Below are 27068 nucleotides of genomic sequence, written 5' to 3'. Positions count from 1 at the left end.
ACTTAATGCAGAAACTATCACTACTTACACCTGTTGTGTGAAAAAATTACAGAAAACTATTTTTTTTAGCCTATTTTACCTCAAAAATGAAGTGAATAAAGTCTCCCTGAGCTTCCACGCAGCACCAACAACTGAGAGAGGAAAACTGAGCTCAGGAGCCAACTTTGTTCACGGATGTTTTTTTTCCCCCACCCCGAGTGTGAGGTAATAAAGTGCCGTCACGGGGCCGAGACGAGCGCGTATCGCGATAACACACAGCCAGCACTATTCCTCCTCCCGTTTGCGCGTGCGTGGACGTCGTCCTGCGCTGAGTACATCGGACCCTCTGCCGCCATCTTTTCCTCAAGTCAGCTACGAAAATGAGGGACGCCATTAAGATTTTCGTCGGTAATGTGGACGACAGGACCACGCAGGAGGAGCTGACTGAGCTCTTCCAGAAGTACGGCTTAGTGGTGAGCTGCGCCGTCATGAAGCAATACGCCTTCATTCACATGCGGGCGTCGGACAGCGCCACGAAGGCGATTGAAGAGCTGAATGGTCGCGAGCTCCACGGCAAGAAATTGGTGGTCGAGCTATCGAAGCCCCGACCCCAGAACACCTGGAAGATATTCATAGGCAATGTCGGCAGCGACTGCGAAGCCTCCGAACTCCGAGCATTGTTCGAAACGTATGGGAAAGTGGTAGAGTGCGATGTGGTGAAAGGTAATAACGGCCGGAGGAGGAGGAAGGAGTGTGTGTGAGGAAAGTAAAATGGCCGCCCGCGCGCTGGGTGACATAAGATGGTGGCCGCTTGTTTGACTGAATCGTTCGTCGTGTTTGTAGTCGCCTTCTCCCGGCGTTTCTGTGATGCTGCGTCGTTTCTGTGATGCTGCGTCTAGGTTCACATTGCGTTAGGGCAATCCGTGTAGCGCTAGCGGATTGCGCTAACGCAATGTATTTGTAGGGGCCGCGTTTAGGGGTCGCGCTAACGTCCCCGCTCTCGCAGATCCCTGATCTGCGAGAGCGGGGAACGGACCTCGGGCGCGCCGCGGACGCTGCAAGCCGAAAAAGGCACGCGCTAGCGATGCGCTTCAGGCTGAAACAACATTGCTGTCAATGGATGCGCTAACGGACCCGTTGCACGGCGTTAATTGTGACATTTTCGCCGTGCAACGCTGTCCGTTAGCGACCACCCACTAACGCAATGTGAACCTATAACCCCTTCTAGTGTGGCCCGTGCCCAGAAGATGGCTGAGGGACACACAAGCTCTGTTGTTTACCAGATTCCTCGATCAACAGACGTTTAGTCGTCGACACGAGCGTAACGTCATCCTGTGAGGAATTTATGTTCCGACGTTGTGTAGTGCGTCCGAATCAAATTATCGCTATCTGGAGATGCGTGTAACGTCATCCTGTGCATAAGGATACATTTCGACGTCATGTAATGCGTCGTTATCGCCGTTAATCCACTTTGTGCTTTATGTGGGGACATCGCGGGGTGTCGTCGCAGTCACCTCTGCTTTTCATTCCTGAGATGTGGGGAGCTGCACCGTTAATTTCCCCATTCACTTCGATCAGTGCCGTTTATGCGTTACTTTTGCTCCCTGTGAAGTGCGGTGGATCTGGAGGTTTCTCAGAAATAATGTTCCAGACTAGTGCGGGGCAAGTAGTAGTCCGATGGTGTAGTGTTAGGCTACGTTCACATTTGCGGTCCTCGCCGCAGCGTCGGGCGCCGCAGCGGCGCCGCATGCGTCATGCGCCCCTATATTTAACATGGGGGCGCATGGACATGCGGCGCACTTGCGTTTTGCGCCGCATGCGTCGCTTGCGGCGCCCGCGTCCGGGCGCAGAGGACGCAGCAAGTTGCATTTTTGCTGCGTCCAAATTCAATGAAAAAAACGACGCATGCGGCGCAAAACGCAGCGTTGTGCATGCGTTTTGCTGCGTTTTTATTTGCGTTGTGCGTTGCGGCGCCGACGCTGCGGCGCACAACGCAAATGTGAACGTAGCCTTAGTGTGGTCCGAAGGCCGGCTTAAACACATCAGGCAATGTTCATATAGAGTTTTTTATTTTTCGAGTAATAAAAAGTTTTCTTTCAGGGAAAGTTCATAATAGGCGTTTTTTCAGTGAACTTACCCTTAGAAGCTTGCTATTCTTGAAGTTTTTTTTTTTTTAAATATTATTATTGGACAAATTTCATAGTGATCCATTTAAAGGGTATCTGTCACCCCCAGGACATACATGACCTATTAATATGGGCATACAGGTAATAGAAATGTTACAGTAGTCCTACCTGTATGCCTCATATTAATGGTCTTGTGCAGAAATGTTATATTCAGTCTTTATGCTACTTATTTCTTCCAGGCTCTAGGGCCTCCTTTCCTTATTGTAATACTACCCTCCCTCCCATGCATATCAGTTATGGCCCCGGAATCCTGCAATTCCTCAGAAATGGCTACCTCATCCTCCCTTCTATGGGTGCTACATTCAGGGATCTTCTGTGTAGGTGTGGGCAAGTTTGTGACCTCCGCTCCAGTGAGCATGCCAATAAGATGCTCTCCCCACTTCCTTCCTACATAGTCATCAATAGGAACCATGTGTACATAGCGATGACTATGCAGGGAGCAAGTGGATAGGAGAGCATCCTATCAATATGCACACCGGAGGTCACTGGAGCGGAGGTAAGACTAGACTTAACATTTCTACTACCTGCCCATAGTAATAGCTGAAAAGTGTCCCAGGGGGTAACAGATTCCCTTTAATGCAAGTATATTGGTAATTAGTTTTAGATTATGGCACTAAATATATAGGGATGTAGAATAAAATTTACTTTGACTTTAGACTGCCTCTTTAATAATAATAATAGTCACCTGAACAGTAGGATTTTGGAACAGAACATCTCCAGAAACTTGAGTGAAAATGGCCTTAGGCTGTTTTTTTTTTTTGTGTGTGTGTGTGAACACTTCAAAAATGCTTGGAAAACTTTTTCCTATTGTCTATGGTAAATCTTTTTTCCATTAATTACTTAATTTTTTTCCTAAAAAAAAATGTACGTATCACTGAGGCAGATTAATCTTGAAATCTGTTTAAAAAAACCTACTAGGAAAAATGCAAAGTTTTGTCCACCTTTAAAAACAAAAAAAAAAACAACCCCCCCATTTAAACACAGCCCAAAGGTACCTTCACACTACACGACTTTGCAACGATAGCGATCCGTGACGTTGCAGCGTCCTGGATAGCGATATCGTTGTGTTTGACACGCAGCAGCAATCAGGATCCTGCTGTGATATCGCTGGTCGTTGCTGAAAGTTCAGAACTTTATTTGGTCGTCAGATCGGCGTGTATCGTCGTGTTTGACACCAAAAGCAACGATGCCAGCGATGTTTTACAATGGTAACCAGGGTAAATATCGGGTTACTAAGCGCAGGGCCGCGCTTAGTAACCCGATATTTACCCTGGTTACCATTGTAAAAGTAAAAAAAAAACAAACAGTACATACTCACCTTCTGCTGTCTGTCACACGTCCCCCGCCGTCTGCTTCCCGCACTGACTGAGCGCCGGCCGTAAAGTAAAAGCAGAGCACAGCAGTGACGTCACCGCTGTGCTGTGCCTTACGGCCGGCAATCACAGTCAGTGCAGGAAGCAGACGCCGGGGGACGTTACGGACACCGAAATGTAAGTATGTAGTGTTTGTTTTTTTTTACATGTACACTGGTAACCAGGGTAAACATCGGGTTACTAAGTGCGGCCCTGCGCTTAGTAACCCGATGTTTACCCTGGTTACCAGGGGACTTCGGCATAGTTGGTCGCTGGAGAGCTGTCTGTGTGACAGCTCTCCAGCGACCACACAGTGACGCTGCAGCGATCGGCATCGTTGTCGATATCGCTGCAGCGTCGCTTAGTGTGAAGGTACCTTAAAAGGATGAGTAAAGAAAAGAACTGATTAGATCAATTCGCATAACCCTGCTTCGGTGCCTGGTTCAGTAGTCAATGGCTTTTGGGTGGGAGCCCTGAGAACCTCATCTTACTGCTGGCATTCAAGGCTCCTCCTTTGATTAGCCGGCCTGGCACTTTGTCTTCTGTGTGTGTATTGCTGTAGTTATGACTTTGTGCCATTCCTACTAACCAGAAATGGAGCTGGGGATGCTGGCAGATTGGAGCCCTGCGACCCAGGTCCTGTCCAGTTGCCAAAGACTACTCACATTGCCACTGAACCAGGGTCCAGCGAATCGATTTGCTTATCTTTAGTAAATACTTTTACGATACCTGCATTTTGCATTACATACTCTGCAAACGTATTTGTATGGTTGGAGTGTCATCTCTATTATGAGCGCCACTGTCCTTTGCAGGCTCTTGTTCAATATTGCATCTTGTGCGGAGAGATGTGGTTTGCATGTCAGGGAGGTTACAGTTTTCTAGTTAACCATTCAGTGCCCAAATATTTATTAGAACGCATGCATGCAACATCTTGGGCCTGTACAATAGCCTCGATAATCGCCTTCCCGATGTGCGATCAGCTGCATATCCCCACGCCAGATGTTGGCGTCTTAGCTATTCATGGCATGTCTACAGGATATGCTATAAATGACTCATAGGTGAACGTCACAGACGTTTGAGCTGCAGCGACATTATCTCGAGCCATTGGAAATGGATAGTTGGCTTCACATGCGCAGCTTTCTATTCATTCTGTGGGAGTTCTGAACATTGCAACATAATGCGAGGTCGCTTAAAGCAGTGTTTCTCAACTCCAGTCCTCAAGACCCCACAACAGGTCATGTTTTCAGGATTTCCTTTTTTTTCCCCTGACTGACAGCTGGGACGCGGTTGAATCATCCCCTCAGTGCATCAGGCGCTGCCTCCTCTGTGTTTCCTCACGTCACCGGCGCCTGCGCTGTGCTCTCATTTTTCAGGTATGCTGCCCTAGAACTCATATCAGCTGATGTACTGATATCCCGCCCCGCAGTGTTATGATTTATTCACACTTGCGCTGCAGACGAGTCGTATAACGCTGGAGGAAAGAGGCGGAGGGAGATGGGGACAGCCGTAGAGACTAACTGCGCATGTGTCAGATTCCGAGCCCCGCAGTGTGAATAAATGACAACACACTGCGGGGCGGGATCTTGGGCCTCCACTACACGCAGGCGCGATATCAGTACATCAGCTGATGTGAGTTCCAGGGCAGCACATGCCCGAAAAATGAGAGTACGGTGCAGTGAGGGGATGATTGATGGCTGGAAGGTGGTTGAGTCAGAGGGAAAAAACGTACCCCCCTCCCGACTGAATAGAGGTATGGCTCGCAATTTATAAAAGTGAATATTTCAGCACTATTAGGGAGCAAAAACATAAGAGCCACCTTCACAGAATGCAGCCTTAATAGGCCCTGAGGGTCAGGGGGTGACACGTTCCTTTTAAGTTTCCATATCCTGTGGATACATTGTAAATATCTGTGAAGGGATATTCCTATGAAGATAACCTGTCTACAACTTATAATGATAGCTCCAAAACTGTTTATACAACAATGTAGCACTTTAAACGGAAAGAAAATTATGAGATATCACAATTAGTAGGCATATGTAAATGAGGCTGGAAGTCCACTGGGATGTGATGATGCACTTCTATGTCTCGTCTGGTTTCTGTATTCCCCACCTAGTGACGCCCTCTTGATGACAGGTTTTTGGATCTATTACATCATTTCTATGTGCAGGAAATGCTCAGTTTGGTCTTCTCATTGCGCTTGTGAAGTATCTGTTGTAATCTGTGCCTGCCACACCAATGACCTCTCCATCAACCAGAGGAGGATGGCACCAGGTGATGAATACTGAGGAGAACTGACACTCTGGAAATTCATGGACACGCCTCAGTGCTCTTGCAGCCACATTTACATATACCTTAAAAAGGGGTCTCCCTGCTGAAAGAACACTTTGGGGTCATCTATATATATAATTGTCTAAGGGGTACTTCTGTCTTTCTGTCCTCAACGTCCGTCACAGAAATCCTGCGTCGCTGATTGGTCTTGGCAGCTGCCTGTCATGGCTGCCGCGACCCAATCAGCAACGGGCACAGTCCGATTAGTCCCTCCCCTACTCCCCTGCAGTCAGTGCCCGGCGCCCGCTCCACAATCCCCTCCAGTCACCGCTCACACAGGGTTAATGGCAGCGGTAACGGGCTGCGGTGTAACGCACTCCGTTACCACTGCTATTAACCCTGTGTGTCCCCAACTATTTACTATTGATGCTGCCTATGCAGCATAAATAGTAAAAATATGTTATGTTAAAAATAATTAAAAAAAACCCAAAACCTGCTATACTCACCATCTGCCGCCTTTCCCGCTCCGGTGACCGCTCCATGCAAGCGGCAGGTTCCGGTGGCAAGGATGGTATGCGAGAAGGACCTGCCATGACATCACGGTCATGTGACCGCGACGTCATCACAGGTCCTGCGCTTATACCAACCCTGGGACCGGAAGCTGCCGCGTGCACCGCACACAGGCGACAGGACTACAAGGGGCCCTCGGAAAGTGAGTATATTTTTATTTTTTAACCTGTGACAAACATGGCTGGGCAATATACTACGTAGCTGGGCAATATACTACGTGACTGTCCAATATACTACGTAGCTGGGCAATATACTATGTGGCTCTACGTCGCTGTGCAATATATTACGTGGCTCTGTGCTGTATACTACGTGGCTGGGCAATATACTACGTGGCTCTGCTGTATACTACGTCGCTGTGCAATATACTACGTGGCTCTGTGCTGTATACTACGTCACTGGGCAATATACTACGTGGCTGGGCAATATACTATGTGGCTCTGTGCTGTTTACTACGTCGCTGTGCAATATACTACGTGGCTGGGCTATATAGTACGTCACTGGGCAATATACTATGTGGCTGGGCAATATACTACATGGCTCTGTGCTATATACTACGTGGCTGGGCAATATACTACGTGGGCTGTGCAATATACTACGTGGACATGCATATTCTAGAATACCCGATGCGTTAGAATCGGGCCACCATCTAGTAAAGGTATAATTGCCTTATAGTTGTTAGTTATGTACATTGTTGACAGATTCGTTTTAGGAATAATATTTTTATGGCCTCTTCTTTGTGGCGAAGGTGGAACAATTCCTGGGTAACAAGTTAGTCAACATGTCATACAGTTCTGTAAGCTTCATTATTAGTTGTTTTTGTTATTCAGCTTGTTCACTTCCAAAATGAAAGTTACTCTAAAGATGCATTCAACAAACAGGAAGAGATATGAGGCAAAGGGAATAATGTGAAGATGGCCAATATAGCTCATACACCTATCTGCAGTGACCATATCTCTCATAACGGTTGCTCACATAGTTCTCAGACACCAAGATGCATGACAGCCGTTCTGTGGCCTATAGTCACATGACTATGAAAGCAATGTCCAGGAATCGCCATATAAGCGGACACAAAAACAGTTAGTAGCATTTTTTATATTCCCTTATTGGCATATAGCCAATATCTGCCTACAGTATTAATTAGCGAAGGTCTGTCCACATTAGTTTCTTTTATTTGCTTTTTGATGGTCAGAAAAGCACAGTGCGTTTGTTCGCTTAGCACTATACAATGGCTCAATGTGTGCATCCATCCACTATGCCATTTTTGTCAGGCGTTATCTTCATAATCATTCTCTGCAGCACATGGCCCTACGTAAACAGGGACATGTTCTACTGAGTACATTGAAAGCCTACGCGCACTGAATGATCTATTGTTGATTGTTCTGGGAACATATTTAATGTGATCTGCCTGTCCAAACTGGCTATTGCGTAGTGCAAACCCGGCCTTGGGGTACCGTCACACTAAGCGACGCTGCAGCGATAGCGACAGCGATGCCGATCGCTGCAGCGTCGCTGTGTGGTCGCTGGAGAGCTGTCACACAGACCGCTCTCCAGCGACCAGCGATGCCGAGGTCCCCGGGTAACCAGGGTAAACATCGGGTTGCTAAGCGCAGGGCCGCGCTTAGTAACCCGATGTTTACCCTGGTTACCAGCGTAAAAGTAAAAAAAACAAACAGTACATGCTCACCTGCGCGTCCCCCAGCCTCTGCATCCTGACGCAGACTGAGCTCCGGCCCTAACAGCAGAGCGGTGACGTCACCGCTGTTGCTTTCACTTTCAGTTTAGGGCCGGCGCTTTAGTGTCAGGAAGCAGAGGCTGGGGGACGCGCAGGTGAGTATGTACTGTTTGTTTTTTTAACTTTTACGCTGGTAACCAGGGTAAACATCGGGTTACTAAGCGCGGCCCTGCGCTTAGTAACCCGATGTTTACCCTGGTTACCAGTGTAAAATATCGCTGGTATCGTCGCTTTTGCTGTCAAACACGGCGATACACGGCGACCTAGCGACCAAATAATGTGCAGACCTTCTAGCAGCGACCAGCAATTTCACAGCGGGATCCAGATCGCTGCTGCGTGTCAAATACAGCGATATCGCCATCCAGGTCGCTGCAACGTCACGGATTGCTGGCGATATCGCCTAGTGTGACTGTACCTTTGGTCTCTGCAAATGTGCATTGCTGGCTCAGTTGGATGCCCGCCAACACAGCTTATACAGCAGTAGAACACAATAACCCCTATTTTAACCCTAGAACGCACACCCATAGAAATCTACACATTCACTCACCTGGGGCCTTTTAGGCCTGTTTACAATTATCATGGAATAACTCAAATAAAAATACTTTTCAAAGTTTATTGCAAAGTAAGGATGCATTCCCACTAGCGCAGGGGTCCGCCAGGACGGGGATTCTGTAATGTATCTGACCTCCTGGTGACCCCAGCTAAGGCTGGCGGACGCATACCTGGGGCCTCGCAGGCCTGCCAGGTTACTTGTTTTCTATTTTCTGTAAAATTACTTTAGTTAGAATTTTGAAACTCTAGGTATTCCTCAGGTATATAGTTAGTAATTTCCAGTTGTTCATATATTTTTATGTTACAGACATTTCGGTATAAACCTTTTTTTGGGACTACCCCATATTCACGCACCTGGGGCCTTTTAGGCCTGTGTGCAAATAACACGGAATAACTCAAATAAAAATACTTTTCAAAATTTATTTTACAATTGCAAGGTAAGGATGCATTCCAACTAGCGCTGGGGTCTGCCAGGAGGGGATCCGTAATGGATCTGACCTCCTGGTGACCCCAACTAAGGCTGGCGGAATCCCGCCATTCCGGCAGCCTTAGCTGGAGTTACCAGGAGGTCAGATCCATTATGGATCCCCTTCTGGCGAACCCCAGCGCTACTGGGAACACAGCCTAAGTGTATATTTCAAAACATAATTATGTGCATAAAACAACAAAAAAGTAAGTAAACGGGCACACCAAATATAGGCATTCTATATGCAATTGTTTTATGAAAACATTTTTTGGTTGTAGCAAACTTGGTGCAGGAATATTTATTTGTAACTTTACATATTCCCCCGACAATTCTCGCATATTTTTTCGGCTGAATGTTCCTTGCATACATTTTGTCCGCAAGTAGAACAGAAACGCTCAGATTTTCTTTCCTTCTTTGCTGGACAAATATAGCAGCGCTTTCTTTTTTTTTTCTCTTTGCTCTGGATGTTCCAGAAAGCGTATTTCACATCGGATCATTGCCTCTGTAATTTTCCTTGATAAGCATATCATGCTGCTTCTCTCCATCATAGTAGGCATCAAAAGTTCATAACAAAGTTCTGTCAAAAATAGACGTCTCTTGTCTTTCCTGTTGGCATGGAATTCTGGATTAGTTTGACAATAAACAATGTAGCTAATTGAGGGCTGACACATCAAAGATATTGGAAAAAAGGGCAACAGGCCAACGTTTAGTCTGCCTTTTGCACGAATACTCTCCAATCATTTCGTCCATCTTGTCGACACCTCCTTTTGTCTTATTATAATGCAGTATGATTTCAGGTTTTTTTTTCACACACACACACACACACACACACACCCCTGATGAAGCCACCGTAGTGGCGACACGCGTAGGGTATTCGCTCTTGCCTTGTGCCTGTTACTAATACTGGGTTATTATACCCTTCTGCCGTTGTCTTTGGGGAAATGATGGGTGTGCATACTTTGCATCTAGATGGCTGGCTCACTTGGAGCGCAGCACTTTGAGTGTGTATTGGCTTGTTTTAAGCATTGAAATATCCAGGATTATCTTTCCTGCTATATATATCTTTCCTGCTATATATTTGAGTACCACCATTCTATGTGCATGTATTGCTTGCCACACTCTGTGGCCTGATTTCAGGCCTTTTTTGTGACCTATTTAAAGTTGTTATATTGCATGCACTTCTCTTCTGTGCACTTCTCTTCTGTGTACTTCAGACACATATAGGTTCTATGTGTTCATTTATATGGTATATACATTGTTAAATATACTGTCCATATGGGACTTGGAGCACAGCACTTTGAGTGTGTATTGGCTTGCTTTAAGCATAGAAATATTCAGGTTTATTTTTCCTGCTATATTTTTTGAGTACCACCTATCTATGTGCATTTATTGCTTGCCACACTCTGTGGCCTGATTTCAGGCCTTTTTTGTGACCTACCGTATATACTCGAGTATAAGCCGACCCCCCCCCCCCTAATTTTGCCACAAAAAACTGGGAAAACTTATTGACTCGAGTATAAGCCTAGGGTGGAAAATGCAGCAGCTACCGGTGAATTTCAAAAATAAAAATAGATGCTCCATACCGTTCATTATGGCCCCATAGCTGTGCCATATAGTGTTCTGCACCGTTCATTATTGCCCCATAGCTGTGCCATATAGTGCTCTGCACCGTTCATTATTGCCCCATAGCTGTGCCATATAGTGCTCTGCACCGTTCATTATTGCCCCATAGCTGTGCCATATAGTGCTCTGCACCGTTCATTATTGCCCCATAGCTGTACCATAGAAAGCTGTGCCATATAGTGCTCTGCACCGTTCATTATTGCCCCATAGATGTACCATAGAAAGCTGTGCCATTGCTGCTGCAATAAAAAAAAAAAAGACATACTCACCTCTCTTGCTTGCAGCTCCTCAGCGTCCCGGCGTCTCTCCGCACTGACTGATCAGGCAGAGGGTGGCGCGCACACTATATGCGTCATCGCGCCCTCTGACCTGCACAGTCAGTGCGGAGAGACGCCGGGAAGATGGAGCGGCGCCCGGCGTGTGGAACGCGGACAGGTGAATATGTAATACTTACCTGCTCCCGGCGTCCCGCTCCTTCCCTCGGACAGCTGGTTTTCGGTGCCACAGCCTCTTCCTCTATCAGCGGTCACCGTTACCGCTCATTAGAGAAATGAATATGCGGCTCTACCCCTATGGGAGTGGAGTCCATATTCATTTCTCTAATGAGCGGTCCCACGTGACCGCTGAACAGGGGAAGAGCTGCGGCACCCGGAGACCGTGGGACTGCAGGGACAGCGCCAGGAGCCCCGGAAGCAGGTAAGTATGCCTCAGCGCCCTCTCCCCCTCACCCGCCGACCTTGCCGCCGACCGTGACTCGAGTATAAGCCGAGAGGGGCACTTTCAGCCCAAAAATTTTGGCTGAAAATCTCGGCTTATACTCTAGTATATACGGTATTTAAAGTTGTTATATCATATGCACTCCTCATCTGTGTACTTCAGACTCATATAGGTTCTATGTGTCCATTTATATGGTATATACATTGTTAAATATGCTGTCCATATTGGAGTCTGAGGATTATCTGTACACTTTTATACTTCATCCATTTCCCCTCTTATTTGTATACAGGCAATTAATTGTTTTTAGATGTTTTTAATGTTTATGTCCTGTGTTACACCGTAATAAAGTTGTGTTTGTTGCACCAATCCATGCTGTCTGGTGATCCCCATTTTATATGGCCTTTGCTGTTTCTTTTTGTTTTTGTTATGTCTATCTTCTAAGGTCAAGGTTGGATCCCAGTTCTGTATATTCTGTGGTGCCCCCATATCATATTATTCTATGTTTTTTTTCCTGTCATTGGTGTCAATACTTCCATCATGATGCATTGTACTCAGTAATATCACGGATTTTTCTTTCTTGGCTTTATAAGACACCATTGTTGCTTGATTGCAGAAACCGAATACACTCTCGTAGATTGTTCGCTGTGCATTGTGCTTCATGATTGGAGGAATTTTGCGGCGGTTTGGCCTCATAGTACCAACAAGTGTAAGGCTGGTTTCACACTTGCGTTTTGATCTGCAGCGTTTGTACAGAAAAAAACGCATGCGTTTTTTCCCCTATGTTTAACATTAAAAACGCATGCGTTTTTTTTGTACGCGTTGCCGCGTTTAACGACGCATGCGTTTTTTTGCTGCATGCGTTCTGTCGCAGAAATGCAACATGTAGTAATTTCTAGAGGCTTTTTTTGCCGCAAAAAAACGCATGCGTCTTTTTGCGGCAAAAAAACGTATTGTTGTCTATGTAAACGCATGCGTTTTTAAGCACATGCGTTTGCTTGCGTTAAAAACGCATGCGTTTTTATAGAAAAAAACAAGAATACACCCTGATAAGCCACCCCCCACCATCAAGGTGATAAAGGGATCCTACCCCTAACCCTACCCCTAACCCTAACAATATGACAGTGAATACTCTACGAGTTAATATTTTTAGTACTCTATAGCAATACCGTATATCTTGGGGTGTCCACATTGAACAAAGCTTTTTATTAGAAGAATGTCCTGGTCACCAGGTCAACATAATAGCCAATCCCTATGGATCCCTAGGATCCCGATCCCTAGGGTTAGGGTTTGGATCCCTTTATCACCTTGATGGTGGGGGGTGGCTTATCAGTGACCTGGTGACCAGGACATTCTTCTAATAAAAAGCTACCCCTAACCCTAACCCTAGGGATCCAAACCCTAACCCTAACCCTAGCTATTTCTATTTATAGTGAGTTTTCTAGTTGATTTTGATGATTGGCAGCTGTCACACACTTCTCAGCATGCGTTTCAAAAACGCAAACGCATGAAAAACCGCATGTAAACGCGTCAAAACGCAGCGTTTTTTTACCGCATGCAAAAACGCATGCGTCTAAAAAACGCAGCGTTTGTACGCGTTTACATGCGTTTTTTCACCACCTGCGTTTTTTTTTTAAACGCTGCGTTTATAAACACAAATGTGAAACCAGCCTAAGTTGCTTTTGAAGCAAAAAGTTGGCCGTTTCAAAATTGGTAAAGTAATTATCCATTGTAATATTTTTTCCTGAATTGAAAATTGGTAGAGCAAGTGTTTTTACTATGTCGGAACATAGGTCTTTCTGGACTGGAGCAGAGTCATAAAAGTTCTTCCCCAGCAACAATACAGACAAAAAGACTGAGTATCACATGTAAACCTAGTACAGGCCTAAAAGGCCCCAGGTGCGTGAATATGGGGTAGTCCCAAAAAAAGGTTGTTATACCGAAATGTCTGTAACATAAAAATATATGAATAACTGGAAATTACTAACAACTATATACCTGAGGATTACCTAGATTTTCAAAATTCTAACTAAAGTACTTTTACAGAAAATAGAAAACAAGTAACCTGGCAGGCCTGCGAGGCCCCAGGTATGCGTTCTAGGGTTAAGTCAGTGGGGTCTGTGAGTTTCCACCAATGTCTGATGTGACAGATCTGGCTATGCAGATATAAGAGCAACTGGATTTAACACTGATTATTATACAATATACTTAACATTAAAGGGCCACTGTCACCCCCCCCAGCCGTTATAAACTAAAAGAGCCACCTTGTGCAGCAGTAATGCTGCAGTCTAACAAGGTGGCTCTTTTAGTTTTTGATTCATTTATTAGCTCAATAAAGCGTTTTATAAATTGGCCACACATAGCAGATATTATACCTGGAGGCGGTCCGAAGCGTCCTGTATGAATCCCCCAACTGCCGTCACTCTTCTCTTCAGGGCCGATGGTACCCGCCCCCTTCGCGTTGTTGCTTCTTAAATCCGGCGCCTGCGCTGTGCGTGCCTGCCTGGGGCCTGCGCAGTCTTCATTATCAGTAGCAGCTCAGATGCAGGGTGCCTGACTGCGCAGGTGCGGGCAGTGCAGCCGCCCTGTTACTGAATCCCCGCCCCGCACTGTGTTATTCATTATGCACAGTGCGGGGCTGGCATTCCTGGGCATGCGCACTGCGCTTGTCAGACGCTCCCCCGGTCCCCCGCCTTCCAGCATTGCCCGAATATACAGGTTTCATTGCCGACGTTTGGAACAGCCACAAAGAACAACGCTGGAAGGCGGGGGACCGTCTGACAAGCGCAGTGCGCATGCCCAGGAATGCCAGCCCCGCACTGTGCATAATGAATAACAGGGCGGCCGCACTGCCCGCACCTGCGCAGTCAGGCACCCTGCATCTGAGCTGCTACTGATAATGAAGACTGCGCAGGCCCCAGGCAGGCACGCACAGCGCAGGCGCCGGATTTCAGAAGATAACAACACGAAGGGGGCGGGTACCATCGGCCCTGAAGAGAAGAGTGACGGCAGTTGGGGGATTCATACAGGACGCTTCGGACCGCCTCCAGGTATAATATCTGGTATGTGTGGCCAATTTATAAAACGCTTTATTGAGCTAATAAATGAATCAAAAACTAAAAGAGCCACCTTGTTAGACTGCAGCATTACTGCTGCACAAGGTGGCTCTTTTAGTTTATAACGGCTGGGGGGGGGGGTGACAGTGGCCCTTTAAGTAGGAGGATATTATACAGTGCAACTCCTTTGGTTAATTTGAGGCTTTGAGATTGTTCACTATGGGTCATTTCTCCAGTATTGTGCATTTTATTTCATTCTCTGAATGGCATTTGATCTAAGGATCTATAGCATTCATTTTAAAATATTACGATGTAGGCATTTAATAAGTTCTAAAAGATGTATAACATATTTTTTTTCTCCTCTCCTTGTATGCTACTTCATCAGACTTTGCGTTCGTTCACATGGAAAAAGAAAGCGACGCTAGGGAAGCTATCGACAAACTGAATGGCAGAGATTTAAGAGGCAAACGGATTAATGTGGAGATGTCCAGTAAGGCTAATAGGCCTATGAGTGGTAATGGTAGCTCTCATAGCGGTCGCTCACGTAGATCTCATGAATACCGAGATGCACCACAGAGCCGCGCTGAGGCATATAACCGCAGGAGAGCAACCGAAGCGACTTACGCGTCCTATGCCTTGAAATCGCCATATGAGCGTTATGGTGGAGATTCTGAGCGATATGATGCTTACGACAGCAGAGTGCGTCCACCTTCCCCGATGTACTACTCGCGAGACAGGAGTCCCATGCGGAGGTCGCCCACAAGAGCATACTATGAGGGAGCAATGACTTCCACTGCACTTGCACAGAAGTATCGTACTCCAGCAACAGACTATGCTTCATATTCATCTGCCTATGGAGTCCAGACAACTCCGTCATTGTCGTCTGCCTATAGTAGTCAGACTTCGGCGTTGGCTTCTGCCTATGCTGCTCGTGCCGCTACCGCTGTGAATCAGACTGGGTATGAGAGTCAGACCGCTGCATATGGTGCAGACGCAGCTACATATAATGCACAGGCAGCAGCTGCAGCTTATCGACAACAAGCTCTAGCCACAGGATACGCTGCACAGATTCCTGCAATGGCGTCGTCCTACACCACCCAGACTGCAGCCAACCCTTATGGATCCGTTTCCACCACTACTCCCTATGCGCCGGCTACTGCATATCGTCAGCAGCAAGGTACCGCCTATGACCCCTCCCAAATCTCGGGCCTCGGGACACAGGCTGCTTATTCATCCCTTCAGGCTACAAATGATGCACTCATGTATGAGCGCACCAGTCTTTCACCGCCACGAAGCGCTACCTCAGATAGCTTCAAGAAAACGGCAGATGCTTATAAAAGGTAAGTAAAATCAAACAAGCTAGTCTGGGTTGAAATTTTCATTACATAAGACCCAAAGAGGTGAATAAGGAGTGTGTCAATTTTGCCCTTAGCAGGGAATGGACATTTTGTTTACTTTTATTAAGCTAGCCAAAGATAAATTATTGCTAGGTTTAGAAGCCAGTTAGGAGCCTGCAATGACATTCTATAGGCTGGATTCATACTAAAACTGGGAAAGGCTTTACACATCACTTGCAATGTAGTCGGGCTAGAACTCCCCTTGGTATTATGAGCAGTAGCCTTTTTTCTCACTGTTCTACACTACTTCCATCATTTCTCCAGTGACCACAGAAAGGCCCCTTTATTTCCCTGTAGTCAATCACCTCATAAAGCAAACTGGGTGCGCTACTTCTAACTTTTTAGTTGTTAGACTCTTGCTTAAACCATTCCCATATTTTTTTTCTCACCTGCTGTCCCACTTCAGTGCGTTCTCTGGACATCTGCCTACTGGGTATTTGTATTCTGCAGTATATTCTGTAAAAGTGAGGAAAGTTATAATTTCCTTAGTTTAATTTCCTTGGCCCCAATAAAATAAAGCTTATACCCACTTCCCATGCCAGAGCTGTTACCACGGCTTCGGCACTCTCTCGCCAAGGTTATTGTGTGGTTGTTGTCAAATGACCCCTGCGCTCAGTCAGCGTCGGCGTCACTGTCCCCGCCTTCGAACGATTTGAACATGAGAGGAAGTCTGGACTGCAGCTGATCTGACTTCCTTGTTCAATTCGACAAGGCGGTGATAGTGATGCCAGCACTCAGTGGGCGGCGGGGTCACTTGTCTCAAAAAGCACATGGAAGCCCTGGGGAGATTAAGTGCTAACACCGTTGGAACGGCACGTGATGCGAAAATTAGCTTTTTTTTTCTTTAAGTGGCCCAAGCATGGGGTATGACAAGGGGTTGTCGTAGTAATATAAAAACTAATTATTAGAGGATGGATTAAGTAATTGTGGCAGATGATGACGTCACCGAAGAGGGCCAAAATAGTCTAAAAAGGTGTTCCGCTGTGTGTCCGTTCTGTACTGTTCAGTCACAGCTAGGAAGTTTAATGCTGACCACCTTTGTTACCTAATCATTAAGGAAACAAAGAGCTGTGTCCCAAAGCCAGAAGTGGTTCATCCCACTGCGCTTAATAGATAATGTAAAAGCAAGAATAAGGTGCTTTAAACAGGGAAACTCAATAAAACATATACAGTTTATTTAGGTCTCATTAAAAAGTATAGGTGAAAGAATAAAATAAGCAATAAAAAAGTCAAAGTACACAGACCCAAAATAAATGGTGGGTGAGAAAAGAAAAACCAGCATGTATACATGTAAATATCTAAAAACACAATTTGCAATATACAATGTGGAGCTAAGGAGTCGCTGGTGAAAATGCATATATTGTTCATGCAAAGAATATTGATAAAAAAATTTTCTTTAATACAGGGGAACCAAGATTAGCAATAGTAATGGTCACTGTGAGTCATAAAATTGCCCTGAAAACCAGCGAATTCAACGAATGTAAGAAGTGCACCAGCAGTGCAGTGGCTCACCCACCAAGTGCCTGACGCGCGTTTCACAGATGCTTCGTCAGGGGCTTACCAACTATTTCTTTCATGTGTCTGTGTACTTTTGGCATTTATTGCTTATTTTATTCTTTCATGTATGCTTTTTAATGAGACCTAAATAAAATGTTTGTTTTATTGTTTCCCTGCTTGACACACTTCTTTTCTTGGTTTTCTAGCGTCTAATCAGTGTAGCGTTGTTATAAGGCTGCACAAGTTTTCAGATTTTAATTATTGAGCTTTAGCTGCAGTCTAGTGGATAACTTTGCATTGTTCACAACTAGGTGCAGATATTGACTGATGATCACTACTGTAAAACCCTGCTACTGTTTGGTAGTAGTACTGTTTAACTGCATAATATAACTTTCTCGTTAATAGCTTTGGAGGACAGAGGGGCTCCATGTTTCTGATACAGTGCTCCAAATCCCCATCACATATATAGGTAAATAATTGACTTATCCAACTTACTAATACTATTTAACCAGTAATTAAAGGGTCATTCACAAATAATACATTGATCTCTGAGATGGGAATATCTGCCTCTATGGGGACACTGGAAACAGACAGTCTGTGCTATGCTTTTTCTATAATTCACTTATGTGAGATTTAGAAATAGCGTAACGCTGCCTGGCCATGTTGTTTCCAAAGTCTCCACCTCCTGTGAACTGCACATAGTGATTAGATATTCCTGTTTTAGGAAGATGGAATACCCTTTTAACTTTTATACAAAGATTTTTTTCTGGTATTATTCCTTAAATTCTGAATTGGGGGTGGATGGGATGGTGCTAGGGTGATATTTTTATGTATCTTACATTTTGTGAAGAGATGAAAGGCTTAATACACACAGTGAAAAATGAGAGGTTCTGGCTGGCTGCAGCCACCGATATGAAATGTTTAAACGCTTCCTTCATGCTTTCATTTTTATTAAAGACCTACACACATCAAAAGTTATGGATGAGGAGCATTTAAATAAATTGGTTACTGGACTTTTCAGTTGTTTTTTTTATGTGCAGCAAAGGATGTGAGAACCTGGCGTTATACGTCACTGTGACAACATCAAGCTGGTGAAGGCACCATTATTTTAATAACAGTATGCAGTAAAGCTCCTTCTAGTGGTAACTGCAGGCTGACAGAATTATATCACGCATGTTGTCTTTGTATATGCTGGGAGTTTGGAGCTCTGTAGTAGAAAAAATGATCTCTGCCGCCTTACAAAAAAAATATATAGGAACTAATCCACACCTAGTTTTGAACCCATTTTATTTCAACACTAGACAAGGAGAAGCTGATATTTACATAAAAAATCATAATGTCAGTTTGTCAACTGCTGTGCCTGACTAGAAGCTAAACACTCCTCTGGCACAGGAGGGCTCTTAATGATATTTGGCAGCAGTGTAAGCACATAACCTCTGCACTCGGAATCTTCATGAAAACACCAGTCTGCAGGAAAAACTTGACAAAATGAGATCTCCAGTTTCCTGTGCCACACAGTTTTAGAGGCATTGATGCAGATATTTTTGTAGACCACCTAATCGTTTCAGTCTTCCGGATGCTGTACTTCGTCCTAGTGACAATGCCACATGTAGTAACATCAAGAACTGAAGCAATGCTGAAAACACATTTAGGCCCAACGTTCACACATTCAGTATTTGTAAGCCAAAACCATGAGTGGAACAATCACAGGAAAAGTGTAATAGAAACATGTTACCACTTCTGCACTTTTCACCCAATCCTGGTTTTGCTTTACAAATACTTATGTAAAATAATGAACGTTTGAACGTAGCCTCTGGGTGTACTTTTTTCTTTTTTTTTTTTTAAAAAAACTCCTTTTGTGTTTCGACCGCAGGATCGACCCTGACCGCCGTTACTCTGAACTATCTGATTATCGCCGTTTAGCACAGAAGCCACAGGATTCCTTCCGCCGATCGCCGCCCAAAGCTCAAATGGATTTTCGCCACACTGCCGAAACACAATCTGACTATACTCAATATGCGGCTTATAATGATTATCTAAGCGCAGCACAAGCACCCAACTATTCGCGACGTGTGTAACAGCATTCCTGGAGTGATGTCTGAGAAGTGTTCTTAGAATATAGGGTGATTGTTAAAATGATGTTCCTCAAGTGTACGACATATTGTAACAGAAAAGTCACTATTGGCTTTTGTTCAAGTGATCTAATTTGTTGGTATAGGCACTGACACGTTTCGTTACAGCCCTTTCACGTTTTCTTTCTTTGTGTACGTATCTACTGCAATCCAAAAGTCCTTTTGTTTCATAACAAACTAGGTATAGATGTCATTAAGGCTTCCTTGATGTTCTATCTTTTACATAAGGAGAAACATTCTCACTTTATTTTCACATGTCAGATATATACGAGCTTGAGTGTTTTTGTTACTCACAATTATATATTCTAAGCTTGTGCCTGATACTTGACATGGTATAAAGGTATGCTATGAAACCGGTAAAAATTGCTTACAACTATGCACTGCTCCTCAGTAATATGAAATGTTTTGATCAAAAGAGAATGTTTGAGCCATGTGTTTGATTTCTTTAACTCGTCTTCTTGTGGCGCAAGACAAAGCCAATTTCTATGTACCAAGAAGTTGTTGACACCTTGAGACCAAACGGCTGTTTGCTGCAATAGAAGCCAAATTTCTATTATCTGTGTTGGCTACGCACTTAGCATATTTTTTTTATGTAAATGCTATGTATTGGGATCCGTATATAGCTTTAGTGCTAACTGTATTTTCCATGCAGGACTTACTTTATCGATATATATTTTAGTTTGAAGCTCTCCTGTTGTATTTTTCCTAAACAAATGCAATTAAACTTTCCATGTTTGATTTTGATTTTTCTAGAATTATTTATTAACATTCAGTCTTCCCTCTTCAGATTACAGCCATATTGCCTAAAGGTTAAGCTGGTGATATGTAGACTACTAATGAAGCAGTCTAGAATATACATATTTTATGGTCTCTGAACCCCTTCACTTGATTACCTTTGGTGTTTTGCATGTTCTGTAAAGTGTACTCTCCTTGTCTGCCTCTTTACTTTTTATATTGCTCATGATCTGCTACCTATTGGGATGATGGCTTATTTGGAAGTATATAATAAACTAAGAGACCATAAATAAACAGTCATGGAGGGTGTATAATCATCATCACCAGTAACACTGATTCAAATGTATTTGCCCCTTCTCCACCCACTAAAAGAAAAGTGTGTAGAACAGTGTGCAGTTTATAACAGGAACTTCTGGTAACTGAGATGGTGAATAGTGATGAGCGAACATGTTCAGATAAAGTATTATCAGAGTGTCTTTGGCATGATCAAATAATCTGTTTGTGTTTGTTCAATAGGCAGCCCATGCATGGGTTGTGGCTAACTGCCATGAGACCTGCAGCCTCGGGGACTCAAACATATTATTTGAGCACGCCGAAGACACTCTGAAAGCACCCGAACATGTTAGAATAACACCTTATCAAAGAGCACATTTGTTCACTTATTGTGAATCCTGGGGAAAAAACATAGGCATTATATATAGGGAGTCACTACAAAATCACATGACACAAGTGAACAGAAGGAATTCAGCTGGAAAACAACATGTACGCATGTGAACAGAAGTATAAATTCACATACATTAAAATAGAGAATTATTAAATAGTTTTATTTTTATTACCATTTTTGGATTGAGATCAATGTTAATTATATTACTTCCAACAGGTGGCGCTATAGAGTTCAAGTCCTCTTTTTCTCTGAGGAGGCAATTTGCATATTAAATTTCCCAGAGGAGCATTGCACGGCGAATAAGCCTCCTTACCTTGAAAAGCCAGAGCTGGTATGTCACACTCCACAAGGAGAAACCTTACCCCTTAGACCTCAGTCCAGAGCCTCTCACCTAGCCAAATCTGTTATCGTGCTTCACACTGACGAGGGCCAAGAGCCCGAAACACCGTGTCTGCGGATTGAGATACTGATTTGGCTTTTATCCTAAGTCATATTGCAAGACTCAAAGGGTTGATTGTGACTTGTAGGATCGCTACTTCCAACAGGTGGCGCTATAGAATTCAAGTCCCCTTTTTCTCTGAAGAGGCAATTTGCATAATATATTAGTAAAATTATAATAAGAAAATCAGCTTCAGTAATACTATAATGAAAGTATTGGCGCATATGGGATAGATATATATAATCAAAACCAAGTACTGATCGGAAGGCTTTTGGAAACGTTAAGAAAGTCACTGCATCTCCAGCTTGGTGTGACTCAGGTCCTAGGTATGTACGGGCCACAATATGATCCTGGGTGCGGAGGGAGGTAACTCCCATTTGTTATATGCCGGACATGGAAAAGGTGCCCTATGCAGATTAAGCATATGGCTACCCCCACCGATGAACGCTCAGTCCCCAATAAAGGAATGGATCGCAGACCAAAGTAAAAGGAGACCTAACGCAACCCCCTCCCACTCTGATGGGTTAGATAACAAATTCTGAAAACCACTATCACTGGAATTGTTACTTTAACCAAATAATGCCATCAAAAGAAATTTAAAAAGTGATGTACTTTAGGGCTGAGGCTCAACAGAGCATGCGTTTCAAAGTAAGATGTAGAATAATTCACTGGGAACCATCTATACAATACAAGGGACAAATAACGATATTCATTCCTGACGTCCTTTATTTTGTATGTCATACCTGACATCCTATATTTTGTATGTAGTTATGGAAACTAATATAATTTTACTATAATGAGGGCCAATTGGTTTCATTTAAGGTGTCCAACATTTGGTGTATACCCTAATGGAAACTATACAAACTCATTATAGATAAACGGATACATATGATGATTTTTAGATCTGTCATTAGACAAATACAGCTTACAACAAAACTGATAGTGGTTCTGGATCCGTATTCCTGTATGGACATTGGTTCTGGTGCCATATTGTATTAATGGTGGTTGTGGAGCCGTATTGATGGTGGTTCTTGTGTCGTATTCCTGTCCTGTTCTGGTGATGTATTAATGTAGTGATTGTTGTTCTGGTGCTATATTCCTTTACTATTGATGATGGTTCTGTATACATCACCAGAACCATCATCGGTACATAAATACGAAACCAAAATCATCAGTACATAAAAAGAACCCCAGAGCCCTCAAATCCTACATAACTACAGCACCAGAACTATAATCCGTAAATAAATAGGTCACTAGAACCACTATCATTACATGAATACGGCACCTCAACCAACATCAGTACATGAAAACATCACTAGACCCTCAATCAGTACATGAATACATCACGAGAATCATCTTCTGTAAATAAATACAACACCAAAACATGTATTTGTCACGAGAACCACCATTAGTACATGAATACCTCACCAGATCTATCAACGGTACATTAGTGCATCACCAGAACCTCAATCAGTACATGAATACATCACGAGAACCACTGTCCGTATATACAACACCAATACCATCATCAGTGCATGTATACCTCTCCAGAACCACCATCACTACATAACATATCCAAGCTTAGTACACTTTTAATCAATTTTAATGTCCACTCAGGCCCATATACCGTATATACTCGAGTATAAGCCGAGATTTTCAGCCCAAATTTTGGGGCTGAAAGTGCCCTTCTCGGCTTATACTCAAGTCATGTTCGTCGGCGGGAGAGAGGACTGTCGCATACTCACCTGCTCCCGGCGCTCCTAACGCTGTCCCAGCCTGTCCCATGGTCTCCCGCGGCTGCAGCTCTTCCTCTATTCAGCGGTCACGTGGTACCGCTCATTAAAGTAATGAATATGGACTCCACTCCCATAGGGGCGGAGCTGCATATTCATTACTGTAATGAGCGGTAACGGTGACCGCTCATTACAGGGAGAAGCTGCGGTACCATGGGACAGGCAGGGACCGCGTCAGGAGCGCCGGGACCAGGTGAGTATTTCATATTCACCTGTCCGCGTTCCATTCGCCGGGCGCCGCTCCGTCTCCCCGTCCTCTTGCAGTGACTGCAAGTCAGAGGGCGCGATGACGTATGAGTGTGCGCGCCGCCCTCTGCCTGAACATTCAGTGCGGAGAGACGGGACGCTGAGGAGCAGCGGGCAGCGACGAGAGGTGAGTATGTGATTTTTTTTTAATTATTATTGCAGCAGCAGCATTACATGTGGCACAATGCTGTATGGAGCGTCTATGGGGCCATAAAGAACTGCATGGAGCATTATATGGGGCTATAACTGTATGGAGCATTATATAGGGCATTATATGGAGCATCTATGGGGCCATAACTGTATGGGGCCATAACTACATGGAGCATTATATGGGGCCATAACTGCATGGAGCATTATATGGGGCATCTATGGGGCCATAACTACATGGACCATCTATGGGGCCATAACTGCATGGAGCATTATATGGGGCCATAACTGCATGGAGCATTATATGGGGCCATAAAGAACTGCATGGAGCATTATATGGGGCTCCTGATTCAATATGGATATTCAAAAACACTTAACCTACTGATGTCTCAATTAATTTTACTTTTATTGGTATCTATTTTTATTTTTGACATATACCGGTAGCTGTTGCATTTTCCACCCTAGGCTTATACTCGAGTTAATAAGTTTTCCCAGTTTTGTTGCAACATTAGGGGGGTTGGCTTATACTCGAGTATATACGGTACATTTGTATCATAAACCTACAATATCAAGTATGTCCTTAACAAATGGTAAGGAAATGCTGGGAGTTACAGACCGCAGACCATACAGGAACCACAGTACTGATGAGACCTAGTTGGTATAAAAAAAAAAAAACATGTACATCCAAGTACCTTATAGGTGACATCTTTTCTGATTGAGTTGTTTCTTTTAGTCTCCATCTTATCCTTTCACAACCACAGCTCTTCTCTGCAGACTTCACTCTTTTGCAGCACATCCTAACACGGTGTCCGTAAAAAAACTAAGAGTGTCGTTATAATGTCCACTGCATAAAAATCTGTCCATACTAAGCCCTAAATAAGCTTCCAATGATATAAGGTCTCCACAATGTCCGACTTCATGATCTATAACCACCCCAAAGTGTACCATTAACAGATATAACTGTCACACCGTCCGCCCTTATGAACTACGGCCTATACCATGATTGTTCCCGCTCCACCGTTTTCCCTTACCCTCTAGATCTCCATATCTCCCCGCCTTGCTAACTTCTCTCCATACTGTTCACCCATTTCATACTGCTCCATATCCATTCTGCGCTCCCTTTTAACACTATGCCCTCATACTGCCCACCACGTTGTCCACTACAGACATCGAACACTATCCTACATTGTATGATGGTCAACGCAGCAGTCCAGACAGTATGATATAAACAACAGCCCCCAATATACACTGATGTCTACCACAGCCCCCCAATATGCAGTATGCTGTCCACCACAGCCCCCTATACAATATGGTCACCACAACCTCCTGTACAGGATAATGTCCAACAGTCCCCATAGAGTATGGTTGCCACAGCTCCCTTTACAGTATGATGTACCCTACAATCTCCTATACATTGATGCCCCCCACATATAGTATAATGCCCCTCCTGTTATTTCCCTACAGCCAGCCCCTCATGTCCCCACTGCCAGCCACGATAAATATTTTAAACTAGATGGTAGCCCAATTCTAACGCATCGGGTATACTAGAATATGTATGTAGTTTATTTATGAAGATTTTAGAATAATACATTGAATACACAGGATTCGGCTGTCCGGGCGCGACCAATTAGCGAAGCGTGGTTCAAATCCCACGCCAATTCGCGGCTGGACTGCGCCTGCGCTGATTGTTCGCGGATGGCCACGTAGTATATAGCACAGCCACGTAGTACATAGCACAGCCACGTAGTATATAGCACAGCCCACGGAGTATATAGCACAGCCCACGGAGTGTATAACAGCCCACATAGCATATAACACAGCCACGTAGTTTATAACAGCCCACGTAGCATATAACAGTTCACGTATATAAGTCTACATTCACATTTGCGGTCTGCGCCGCAGCGTCGGGCGCCACAGCGTCGCTGCATGCGTCATGCACCCCTATATTTAACATGGGGGCGCATGGACATGCGTTGCACTTGCGTTTTGCGACGCATGCGTCACTGCGGCGCACGCGTCCGGGCGCAGAGGACGCAGCAAGTTGCATTTTTGCTGCGTCCAAAATCAACCAAAAAAAGGACGCATGCGGCGCAAAACGCAGCGTTGTGCATGCGTTTTTGTGTGCGTTGCGTCGCCGACGCTGTGGCGCACAACGCAAATGTGAACGTAGCCTAACAGCCCACGCACGCAGTATATAGCACAGCCCACGTAGTGTATAACACAGCCCACGTAGCGTATAACAGCCCACATAGTATATAGCACAGCCACGTAGTATATAACAGCCCACGTAGTGTATAGCACAGCCACGTAGTATATTGCACAGCCCACGTAGTATATAGCAATGTGGGCATCATCCCTGTTAAAAAAAAAAAAGATTAAAATAAAAAATAGTGATAATACTCACCCTCCGTTGGCCCACGGATCCAGGCGAAGCGTTTACCGATGCTCCTCGCGCGCTCCGGTCCCAAGAGTGCATTGCGGTCTCGTGAGATGATGATGTAGCGGTCTCGCGAGACTGCTACGTCATCATCTCGCGAGATCACAATGCATGGAGCGGTCACCGGAGCGTCGCGAGGAGCGGGAAAGGCCTGGTCTGGATCCGAGGGGCCGACGAACGGTGAGTATATAACTATTTTTTTTTTTTTTTAAATTATTTTTAACATTAGATCTTTTTACTATTGATGCTGCATAGGCAGCATCAATAGTAAAAAGTTGGTCACACAGGGTTAATAGCAGCGTTAACGGAGTGCGTTACACCGCGGCATAACGCGGTCCGTTAACGCTGCCATTAACCCTGTGTGAGCGCTGACTGGAGGGGGGAGTATGGAGCGGGCACTAACTGCGGGGAGTAAGGAGCGGCCATTTTGCCGCCGGACTGTGCCCGTCGCTGATTGTTCGTGGCTGTTTTGCCGCGACCAATCAGCGACTTGGGATTTCCGTGACAGACAGAAGGACAGACAGAAAGACGGAAGTGACCCTTAGACAATTATATAGTAGAAAATTATGCTCACTTCATCCAGGCACCCATCCAGCTAAACTCCAACTCCTATCCTGTACAGCCGTGGGCGCTGAATGACGCAATGGCATCACTGCATTGCGCCATCCAACATCCCTTGCATGTGCCATCTCTAAAAGAACGCAGGCTGAAAGTAGCCTGTGTTCTGCTCGAGTTCCCGGCGGAGCAGTGAGCTAATTACAGCTCCTCTGTTCCAGGCTCCCAAGCTCACTACAATTGTAACTGCATCTGACAGATGTGAATACAGTTGAGAGCAGGTAGGGGTGACGCTCCGGCCGTCACTGCTGATTACCTGTGGCAAAACAGAAGGTGAAGGCATTCAGTTGTTTTAAAATCCCCAAAGTACGCCCCCCTCAGGGAGGTAGGAGATAGCACCTAGGCAGCTATCTACCCTTTATGCTGACCCTGGATATATGCTCGCTAGGACGATGAGGAATGAAGCGCGCTCCAAATACTGCATCAAAAATATCCTGTTAGGCTACTTTCACACTTCCGTCGGTACCG

At 44.8% G+C, this 27068-nt stretch overlaps 1 protein-coding gene across 4 annotated transcripts; it reads left to right on the top strand.

Moving 5' to 3' along the window:
* The first annotated feature begins 240 nt into the window (after positions 1–240).
* On the top strand, positions 241–20268 carry LOC143806621 (RNA-binding protein 14-like). Of its 4 annotated transcripts, XM_077287365.1 has the most exons (4): positions 243–702; positions 14884–15838; positions 17798–17861; positions 19266–20268. In XM_077287365.1, exons 1-3 carry the CDS (start codon positions 360–362, stop codon positions 17859–17861), a joined length of 1362 nt encoding a protein of 453 aa, XP_077143480.1. In that variant the 5' UTR covers positions 243–359; the 3' UTR covers positions 19266–20268. The 4 variants fall into 4 exon arrangements, with proteins under 4 accessions (XP_077143482.1, XP_077143481.1, XP_077143480.1 ...); XM_077287367.1 differs by lacking the exon at positions 14884–15838 and having other exon boundaries at positions 241–702; positions 19266–19400; XM_077287364.1 differs by lacking the exon at positions 17798–17861.
* The last annotated feature ends 6800 nt before the right edge of the window (positions 20269–27068 follow it).

This window comes from Ranitomeya variabilis, chromosome 2, assembly GCF_051348905.1.
Source record: "Ranitomeya variabilis isolate aRanVar5 chromosome 2, aRanVar5.hap1, whole genome shotgun sequence".
In the NCBI taxonomy this organism is placed as follows: domain Eukaryota; kingdom Metazoa; phylum Chordata; class Amphibia; order Anura; family Dendrobatidae; genus Ranitomeya; species Ranitomeya variabilis.
Note: the sequence above shows the minus strand (reverse complement) of the source record. Positions and strands in the feature narration are given on the sequence as shown.